Source organism: Sciurus carolinensis, chromosome 14 (assembly GCF_902686445.1).
Source record: "Sciurus carolinensis chromosome 14, mSciCar1.2, whole genome shotgun sequence".
NCBI lineage: Eukaryota > Metazoa > Chordata > Mammalia > Rodentia > Sciuridae > Sciurus > Sciurus carolinensis.
This window is the reverse complement of record NC_062226.1, coordinates 63,994,838-64,005,837: the sequence shown is the minus strand read 5'-3', so window position 1 is coordinate 64,005,837 and position 11,000 is coordinate 63,994,838. Positions and strand designations below refer to the sequence as shown.

The 11,000-nt window shown below is 38.0% G+C and overlaps 1 protein-coding gene across 1 annotated transcript; it reads left to right on the top strand.

The window, feature by feature from the left end:
- Positions 1-504: 504 nt before the first annotated feature.
- Mlana (melan-A) lies at positions 505-10,560 on the top strand (the record flags this gene model as incomplete). The annotated part of the gene is made up of 4 exons (XM_047524017.1): positions 505-536; positions 1,721-1,817; positions 8,772-8,885; positions 10,374-10,560. Coding segments are annotated over 4 exons (312 nt in total), but the record flags the coding sequence as incomplete, so codon positions are not given.
- Positions 10,561-11,000: the final 440 nt, after the last annotated feature.

Sequence of the window (11,000 nt, the reverse complement as noted above, 5' to 3'; positions counted from 1 at the left end):
TCAGCTGCCTCCAGTCATGAGAGCACTTTGTACATTCCTGTGACAGCTTCATTTTAGGAAAAAGTGATTTCTGCAGGAAGAACACTGGCCTAAGAGACTGGAAATCTGGGTCTGGCCCAAATTCTAGAGTTTCTTCTTTGGGTGTCTAGTGCCAGTTACTGTGACTGCTGAGTCTGGCACTTACTGGTTGTGCAACCTTGGGCATTTTACCAGCCTGATGTTAGCTGTAAAACAAACGTCATACTTGCCTCAGAGGGTTGTTGTGAGAATAAAAGGAAAGCATATTTGCAGGGTGCTTAGCATAGAGCCAGGCACAAACTGGCGCTCAATGGATGGTAGAGGAGTCACTAGGGTGGCAGTGATGCTGAGAGATCTTGGTGGTTCTCAGTTTCATGATCTAGAAAATGGGTGGATTGGCCTCTATAACTGGGTCAGAGCTTGCGTCTAGTTCTGCAATTGTATGGTTCTCTGCATCCCTTTTGGAGATGGACAGGATATGCTTGATACCTCAGCAACTTGGAGTTGGAGGTGGCCAGGTAGGAGGTACTAGGAAAAACTCTTTCCAGAAGCCTCTGTTTAACCTTCCTCCTCCTATAGCTGCTCAATTTATGTAAATCACCGAATCCACAGAGACTTTCCTAGCAAGTTTATAACCACAAGTAACACACAGTACTCTCAACTTTGATCATGCTGTAGTGTCAAAAATCAAGCGGATACTAGCTAACTGACGATGTATGCAGGCAGTGCACAGCCTCAGGCCCCGTTTCCACTGCCTTTGTGGTAACTGTAATGGTTCCTGGAGGTCACTGGACTCAGGACCCACAGGCTAGTTGAATCCCAGATTGACGTTCTATGCTTAGGATCAGATCCTTCCATAAGCAGCAAAGCTCTGCTCTAGGCTTAGCTTAGACCCCTCTCCCCAGGGCCACAGCGGGTGAGGGGAGGGTGTGGGGTAGATGTCTCTGCCTTGGGTACACATCCTAGCTTTGTCTTTTGCTCTCTCTCGATGGCAATGGGCAAGTCATTTAAACTTTGCGTTTATTTTCTCACCTATGAATCAGGGATGAGAAATGGCATCTACCTTAAAGGGTTATTATGAGAATTTTAAAAATTATAAAAAGCTAATGCAGGACTGGGATTGTAGCTCAGTGGTAGAGCACTTGCCTATCACATGTGAGGCACTGAGTTCAATCCTCAGCACCACATAAAAATAAACAAAATAAAGGTCTATCAACAACTAAAATAATAATAATAAAAGTTAATGCACATAGGATGTTCAGTGCAGCATGTGGCTTATTGTAGATGTTTAGTCAAAGCTAATTTATATTTCCTTTTTCTGGACTGAGTTGGAGGAAATGCTTTAAACCAGCTCTGATGAGAAGAAAAGATAATTCTGCCTCAATAAGCATGTTGTCCACATGAGGAATAACTGCTAGGGCACCTCCTATGCTTGGAACTTGGGTGTGTGGGCTGTGCAGTTAGCAGTGCTCCTGTGGGAACACAGCTGAGAGGCTCTTAGACTGGACCGCCAGGTCCCTGATACAGGAGCTGGAGGCCCGGTGGGGGTGCCCTGTGTAGGGGATGGCAAACTACTTGGGGACCAAGAGGTGTTTCTCTGGGCTATCAAAGCCCATATGAAGAGAGAAGAGTGATTTACATTTTATTATAATCTGAAATAATGTTTCTGTGCCAAGTTGGACTTGTCTATCTCTTGGGCCAGGGCTGCGGGGATTGGCATCCTGATAGTGATCCTGGGAATTTCACTGCTCATCGGCTGCTGGTATTGTAGAAGACGAAGTGGATACAGAACCTTGACGGTTGGTAGAGTTCCCATTGCTGGGATTCTTTCAGATCCAGGACTCCCTATCTGCTCCTTTCTCTGAATTTTTTGGGGAAGGGGATAAAATATTCTCATAATCATCTCTAGCTTTGATTCCTGCTTCTGATTAATCCTTCCACACACTGCACTTTTGGCAACTTTTCTTTTGCTTCTGCCCAGACATGAATTCCAACCGGAAACTTGCCCCATCTCTTTGGTACTATTTGAAGCAAACTTGAGAACTTGGCTGCCATGTGTAGCTCAGTACCGGTGTTTGGTGATGCTCATGGAAAAGAGATTGTGATCACCTTAACAGCAGAACATTAGACTCCTCAGCTTTCACCAGTGCCTTTGGAGATTCTCTCCTGTTGTTGCTTCCTGTAGTGGCCCATTTTCCCACCTTCCCTCTTTTACATCTTTCATCCTAGGAAATTCCGGGTTCTTCTAACTTTCTTACTACATAGCCCAGAAATCCAAAATCCCTCTGGACATCAGTGCAATGAGACAATCATGCTCCTCTCAGCCGTTCAAATCATCCCTGTTTTATTATTTATTTTTAACAAGTTCCATTCTCTTTAGGTGATCAATTTGGTTTAATATTTTCTTTTTCTTCTTTACCCAAAGAAGCAGGAAGCTAACACAACAACCTGTCCACTCTTCTGGCACTGGGTACTTCTTCCATGAGTGGGCAACATCAACTGAGTCTATACACCATAAAAACTACAGATTCTAGCAACCTCTCTTCAAAACCAGGTAGCACCCAAAGGCATTCTTCATTGTGATAGATGAAAGAAGAATTGCAATTCTCCCTCTCTTGTTATACATCTGGAAGCTCTGGAAACATGTTGTCTTTTCAGAAGGTGTTGAAAAGTCCCATTCTTCATTCAGCAAACACTTCATTCAGAAAAGGTTGTGTAAAGGAGTCTAGGGTGTGTTGGGGGAGGTCTACAGCTTGGCAGGCTAAAGAAAAGGAGAAAGTAAGAGATGTACGTTCCAACGTCTTCTTTTCCCTAACACCTTTCTTACCAACGTTTTTCCAAATACAAACCATGAAAAACTGGGCAAATTGGGGGGCTGACATCACCAAGCAGAACCCTCTAGTGTGTTCACATTTAGTGGGAAAGAGGAGAAGGTACTAAGTCGGAGTAAGAGGACCACAGATCAACACTGGAGGAAAGCCTGGGATTAGGAGGTTGTGATAGAACTGTGCTCATATGACACCTCTCTGTACCTATCCACATGGTTTAGTAAAGGGACTTCACTTTCTGTCATAGAACTTCATTTGTACGTCTAGCACAAGTGAATGACATAACCTCGTAATTGGTTATTTACTTTTTGCTTCTTCCACCAATTCTTTCCCCCACTATTTATGAACGAGGATACTGTACCTCCAGAGCTTGGCACACAGTAGTCACTCAATTGTATGGCATCAGTATTTGGTTTCATTGTCTACCATTGACTTGCTTTGCAACCTTAGATTTTAACTTCTCCAAGCTTCATTAGCTCTATTCTACACCTAGACATGGTGGAAATATGTGCTGTAATACAGTGTTTATCAGTTTTTATTTAATACATATTTTTCCATGTTTTTATTACATCATATATTTGTATACAAAAGCCCACAATGATTTTATCTCCCAAGGAGTATGTGCTACACAAACTCAATATGTTGGTACCCACTTCCTAACCATCTGCAAAATTATTAGCTTGATGTAACTGAACACAAAGATAATGATTTTTCTCCTTTCTACTTCAATACTCTCATTTTAAATTCATTCAATTTGAAGAGTAACAGAGAATCTTAATGCCATGTGCTCAGACACTGTGAACATTTTTGGTTGGTAAGGTCCAAGTTCAATTTCCATTCCTCTAGGTCTAAATCAGTGATTCTGTTTCTGAAATTTATTTATTTATTTTTGTGGGGGAAGTGGTACTGAGGATTGAACCCAGGGCCTCACACATGCTAGGCAAGTACTATACCACTGAGTTCCAGTCCTTTTATAAAAACATCTATTTTGAGGCAGGGTTTTGCCACATTTCTGAGGCTGGCCTCAAACTTGCCAACTTCCTTCCTCAGCCTCCTGAGTAGCTGGGATTATAAGTGTGTACCACTCTGCCTGGCTTGGAAATTTTATGAGATAGAAAATTTTGTGTTTAAATTTCATCGTTTCTCCAGTGCCTAAAAAATTGCTGTCATACTTATTTTTAAAATTAACATTAAAATCTTGTTTTGAGACTTTCATATCTCCAGAAAAGCCAGGTTAGGAATCAGCAGTCTAAGACATTTAGGCAAAATTATGGAAAACAGTGCAGTAAGTACTGCAATTTAATTACACAATTACCTCCCTTTTTCTCTTTAGTGATTCTATTTCTATTTTAAAGCAGAAGAACATAAATGACAATAAATATAAGCTTTGGATATCTGAGGTTTCAGCAATCTTCGCTTAGCTTTGAAATGTGTACTTTCCACCTTCCATTGACCACAGAATGGTAGTAAGGTTGGTTAAAATTTAGATCACCTAAAATTTCTCCCTTGGTTAACAATTCCCCTGAGCCCTGCACAACACCTTCTGAAAGGAAAGACTGCCTCTGGCAGCAACATGTTTCTGCATCAGTGAGTGGGAAATAATTTTTTAGGAACTGGACACTGGATTTTATATTTATTGGTTTTACATCTTCACTTGGAAATTTAGTACATAATACTTCTGAAGGGGATTAGAATTTCAAGGCCCTTGTTGATAGCTCAATTTACACTCAAGGTATTAATTTCTCAATGCATGGTCTGGAGCCACCTGGAATAATCTGGGACTCTCACTGAAATGCAAATTTGGGGACCATCTGTGGTGGTGGGGTCCAGGAGTCTGCATTTTAACATGCACACTGAGTTTGAATGAAATGCAGAGAATTGATAGTGAACTGAGAGAGTGAACCCCACTCCTATTCTATGGTAGGTGAAGGACTTAGAAGAAGAAAAAAAAATCAATAATTGATGAAGGCCATTTTCTTCCTTTCTTCCCAATCGGTATGCCTTTTATTTCCCTTTTTTGTTGCATTAACTAGAACTTCCAGTACAATGTTGAAAAGGAGTGGTGAGAAATGACATATTTACTTTATTTCTGATACAGTGGGAAAATTTAAAGTTTATCATCATTAAGTATAATATTAGCTGTGTTTTTTGTTTCTTTAGCAAAGTTGAGAAAGTTTCCCTCTGTTCTTAGTTTACTCAGAATTTCAGTCATGAATGGGTATTGAATTTTGTCAAATGCTTTTTCTACATCTGCTGATATGACCATGTGATTTTTCTTCTTTAGCTTCTTAATGTGTTGGATTACATGAACTGAATCAACTTGCTTGTATACCTGGGTAAATCCACTTGTTTATGGTGTCTGACTTTTTTTTTTTTTTTAACATATTGTTGAGTTTGATTTGCCAATGTTTTCTTGAGGACTTTTGATCCATGTTCATGAGCTCTAGTTTCTTTTCTTGTTATATCTTTGGCTTTGGTGTTAAGGCAATGCTGCCCTCACAGAAAGTTAGGAAATATTCCCTTTGCTTCTGTCTTCTGAAAGAGATTGTAGGGAATTGAAATAATTTCTTTCTTAAATGTCCGGTAGAATTCAACAGTGAACCCATCTGGGTTACTTTCTGTTATTGAAGGCTACTAATTATTTTTTCAATTTTTATGATGAATATAGGCCTAACATGGTTTATTTCTTCTTGTGTGAGTATCCAAAGATTATGTCTTTCAAGGAATTGGTGCATTTTGTTTAGGTTTTCAAATTTGTGGGCATAGAGTGGTTCTCAGTATTTCCTGATCATCCTTTTACAGCCCATGGAATCTTGAGTGATGTCCTCTTTCTTTGCGTTTTCTCTTTCTCTTCCTTACCCTGGCTAATGGGTTATCTTTATCAATCTTTTCCAGGAAACAGCTTTTGATAGAGAAGATTTGTCTATTTCTTTCAAGTTTTTCAATTTCATGGATTTCTTGTCTACTTTTATTTTTTTCCCCCTGCTTATTTTGGATTTAATTTGGTTTCCTTCTAGTTTTGTAAGGTAGAAGCCTAGGTGATTGATTTTAGACCCTTTTTTCTTTTCTAAGGTATGCATTTAATGCTATAAATTTTAAGTACTGCTTCCACTGCATCTCACAAACTCTGATTAGTTGTATTTTCAATTTCATTTAGTTCAAAATATTTAAAAATTTCTCTTGAGAGTTCTTTGACCCATGTGCTGCATAGAAGTGTGTTGTTTATTCTTCAAGTATTTGGGGGATTTTTGAGCTTTCTGTTGCTGATTTCTAGATTAATCCTGTTTAGATCTAAGAGAGACATGCATGATTTCTATCCTTTTTTGTGTGTGGTACTAAGGATTGAGCCTAAAGATACTCTACCACTGAGCTACATTTTAAGCCCCTTTTAGTTTTTTATTTTGACACAGGATCTCTAGCCTTGAATTTGAGATCCAACATGCCAGCCTTCTGAGTTTCTGGGTTTTCAGGTGTGTGCCACTATGCCTGGCTCCTTATTTCTATTGTTTTAAATTTGTTATGATATGTTTTATGGCCTAGAATGAGGTCAATCTTGGTGCATTCTATGTGAGCTTGAGAATATGTATTCTGCTGTGTTGGATGACAAGAGCATCTAGTAGCATCTAACCTCTAGGTCTATCATAGTTACTTACTTGATAGACAGTTTTGGTAGGTTTAACTACGTCCTTACTCACTTTTTGCCTGTTGGACCATCCACTTCTGATAGAGGAATGTTAAAGTCTCCAACTGTAACTCCAAATGCATAGTGGATTCAGTGGAATCTCCTTGAAGTTCTATCAATTTTTGTCCTGTGTATTTTGATGCTTTCTCATTAGGTGTGCACATGTTAAGTTTTATGTCTTCTCAAGAACAAAGCCCTTTATCATTGCAAAATGTCCCTTTTTATCCATGACTTTACTGTGTTGTCTGCTCTTTATGAAATCAACATAGGAATGTCCACTTTCTTTCCTCGTTTTGTGGTACTGGGAACTGAACTCAGGGCCTTGTACATGTAGGTAAGAGTGCTCTAGCACTGGACTACATCCACAGGCCTTTTTATTTTTATTTTGAGGGTCTTGCTAAGTTTCTGGGGCCAGCTCAAACTTGTGATCTTCTTGCCTCAGCTTTTGAAGTTGCTGGGATTATGGGTGTGTACCTTTATTCCCAGTTTTCCGTGTTCTTTCTTTCTTCTCCTTTTCTTTCCCCTCCTTTTCTTTCCCCTTTCCCCTTTCCCCTTCCCTTCCCTTTCTTTTCCAGTACTAGGGATTTAACCCAGGGGCACTTTACCACTGAGCCCCATCCCTAGCCCTTTTTATTTTTTATTTTGAATCAGGGTCTCATTAAGTTGCTTAGGACTTCGCTTAGTTGCTAAGGCTGCCTTGAACTTGTTGATCTTCCTGCTTTGGCCTCCTGATTTGCTGGACTTACAGGCATTTGTCATTATTTCCAGTTTCCCACTTTCTTTTGATTAGTGTTAGCATGGTATATCTCGCTTCATCCATTTACTTTTCATGTACATATGTCTTTTACAGTGAATTTTGTTTTTGACCCACTCTGACAATCTCATCTATTAACTGATACATTTCTTAATCCACTGACATTTAAAGCAATTACTGATATATTTGGGATTAATATCTAGTATATTTGTACTGTTTTATATATTTTTTGCCCTTGTTCTTTATTCCTATTTTTGTCTTCCACTCTTTTAATTGGTTTTAACTGAACAATTTATAGGACTTCATTTTCTTTCTTTTCTTGGCATATACTTTTTAAAATTAACTTTAAGTGGTTGCCTTCTAGTTTAAAATACACATTTACAACTAATTCTAGTCCCCTTCATCTAGTTCTTCCTTTTTATTCTTTGCATCATTGCTGTCATTCATTTCACTTATATATAAGCATATAAGCATACATAATTAAATAAATTATTATTCAAACTAGTTCCTATGTTAGATCAATTAAGAATAAGAAAAATAAAACTTTTTACTTTATCTTCATTTATTCTTTCTTCAATGTTCTTCCTTTCTGTTTTAGTCAGCTTTTTTCCTGCTGTGACCAAATGATCTGACCAGCACAATTATGGTAGAAGAAGGGTTTATTTGAGGACTCAAAGTTTCAGAGGTCTTAGTCCATAGAAGGCTGGCTCCATACCTTGGGGCTCTGGGTAAGCAGAACATCATGGTAGAAGAGCATGGCAGAGGGAAGCAACTCAGATCATCAGGAAGGAGAGGGAGGGAGGGTAGGGGACTACACTCTTCAGACAAAAATATATACCCTAAAGCCACACCTTGATTCCTACCTCCTCCAGCCACACCCTATCACTTCAGTTTTCTCTCAGTTAATCCCATCATCATGGGTAAAGACTCTCATAACCCAATCATTTCTCCTTCAAACCTTCTTGCGTTGTCTCACATGTGAGTTTTGGGGGAACGCCACATCTAAACCGTAACACTTTCTTTATGTAGATATGAGTTTCTGGTCTGTATTTTCCTTCTTTCTAAAGAACTCAACATTTCTGGCAAGGCAGGTCTGTTGACAACATATTCCCTCAACTTTTATTTGTCTGAGGGAGTCTTTATTTCTCCTTCATTTTTGAAGATGATTTCATAAGAGGTTCATTTTATAGATTCAATCTTCTCCTTTCCTTCAAAAAATATTCATCAATTAACAACCTGATGCCAAGCACTTCACCAGTACTTTACCTTTAGTTAATTCCCACCACTCTGAGAGAGAGGTGGTATTATTTTCCTATTTTTGATGCAAAAAACTGTAATTCAGAGAGGTAAAATGGCTAGCCTGAGGACACAGAGCAAGTAAATTGCATAACCTAGATTAAAACCTATTCTTAAGATTTGGTCTCATCTTTTCTTTAATGGACTCAGTTATTTCATCTTACCCATTCACTTTTATGAATTTATATTTCAGGACAAAAATCTTCATGTTGGAACTCAAAGTAACTCAAGGGAAAGATGCCCATGTGAAGGGCTTGGTCATCAGGACAGCAAACTGTCTTTTCAAAACCAAAACGGTGACCCTCAGGTAGGCTGAGTTCATGCATCTGGATATTTTCACATATAGCTGATTTTAGCTGAACTGAACAAAATGATTTCTACTGAAAAAGCAAGGACAGAGTAAACATATTTAGTGCTATTAGACTGTTTATCTAAAAGTAGCCAAAATTATAAATTTTGTTAAGATATTTTACCACAATAAAAATAAATCATAAAAACAAAAACCAAGGGACACACAGAGATTTTCCTTAAGTTGTATTTTTTTTTTTTTTTTTTTGTACTGTGGATTGAACCCAGAGGTGCTTAACAACTGAACAACATCCCCAGCGCTTTTTATATTTTATTTAGAAACAGGGTCTCACTAAGTTGCTGAGGCTGGCTTTGAACTCGAGATCCTCCTGCCTCAGCCTCCTGAATTCCTCACTGGAATTACAGGCATGCCCCACCATGCCTGGCTAAATTGTATCTTTTCATACTCAGATTTTCCAGGGTCAATAATGAGAGCCCTACACATAAAATCCAAAGGAATAACTTGGTTTTAGATATAATATCCTTTTGTTGTATGTTGTGTTTTTAGTTACATTTGCCCTTTTCATTAATGTAGATATATATGGAGGAGGAAAAAGTACCTATTATTAATTGTATAGAGCTGTGCTATGTTTATGGGGTAGCCACTAGTCACACATTGTTATGGAACGTTTGGAATAGTAATTTGAATTAAGATACTATAATGCATACTCTATTTCAAAATGTATATGAAAATCATTAATGATTTTTATATTGATTAAATATTGAGATGACTATATTTTATATGGTAGGTTATATAAACTATTTTATTAAAATTAATTTTTACTTGTCTTTTAAAAATGTAGTTACTAGAAATCTTAAAATGACATATGTGGCTTGCACTGTATTTCTATTGGATGGCACTGGTATAGAAGCAACAGAACATAATGGTTGAAAGCACTCACTCTGGAGTCAAATGACTGTTTGATTCTTAGCTTCATGTCTTACTAGTTGTGTGATCTTGGATGAGTAACTTCTCTGTGCCTCAGTTTCCCACTCTGCAGCATTCCCTAGAATGTTGAGCATGAAATAAAGGACTGACACATTTGTTCCCAGTTGATATATAAATGTACCTTTAGACAAAACTACAAAGATCTAAGAAGTAAAGATGTAGTATATATTGTCTGTAAACAGGGTTCAAGAATTTATTAGTTAGGCCTCAGGACTTCTACTGACATTAACTATCCAGGTATAAACACACTTTTAGGTTTTGGAAAACCCCTTAATTCTATTTTTTTTTTCTATCCTTCCTTCTGACAATGTTTCAATTTACACTTTTGTGAGATTTAACAGCTACCCCTTATGGTGGAAATTAGATGTGAACACTCAAAAGTTTCAGTCTACAGTAGAAATAAAAACATGTAAACACGATGCTCTTTTCACTTAATGCCTCCCCAGAAACATAGACATTGTTGCCAAAGCCCACTTTCTTCCTTTCTCATTCTCACAGGTCCCTGAGGCTCCACCTGCTTATGAGAGACTTTCTGCAGGACAGTCACCTCCACCTTACTCACCCTGAGAGCCAGCAAGCTACCTGAGAAATGCTGAAATGCTTTCCCTTACACTTTTGCTTTAACTTACTGTTGAAATCTAATGTTCTACTTTGAAAAGTACAACAATGTACATCTCTAACAATAGGCCAGTGTTACATTCTTAACAGGACAACTATCAGTACTAATGACAAGAAATATTAAAATGGGAAGACTTCATCAATGAACCTTGTAATTCATACTGTCTGTGCTAGTAAGAATGCTATTAAATTCATTATTTTCTGAGTAATAGAACTCAAGTGGGTGTTCTGGAACTATCTGATTCCTTTTTAATTGAAATGTGGCTAACTTACAAACTTCTATTCAGATTTTTAAAGTAGTAACCTCTTGACCATCATGAACTGTATACAGAATTGTGGCAGGTGTTAGACTGCTCACAAAGGACACTTATAAGCTTAAAACTAAGAGTCAATAGTCTTATTTATCTGATCTGGACCATGTCAATCATACCTCTTCATTTTCAAGTTCCACGATACTACAACATTATACCCTAGAGATCCTGTACCCTCAGTGATATATATAATGAA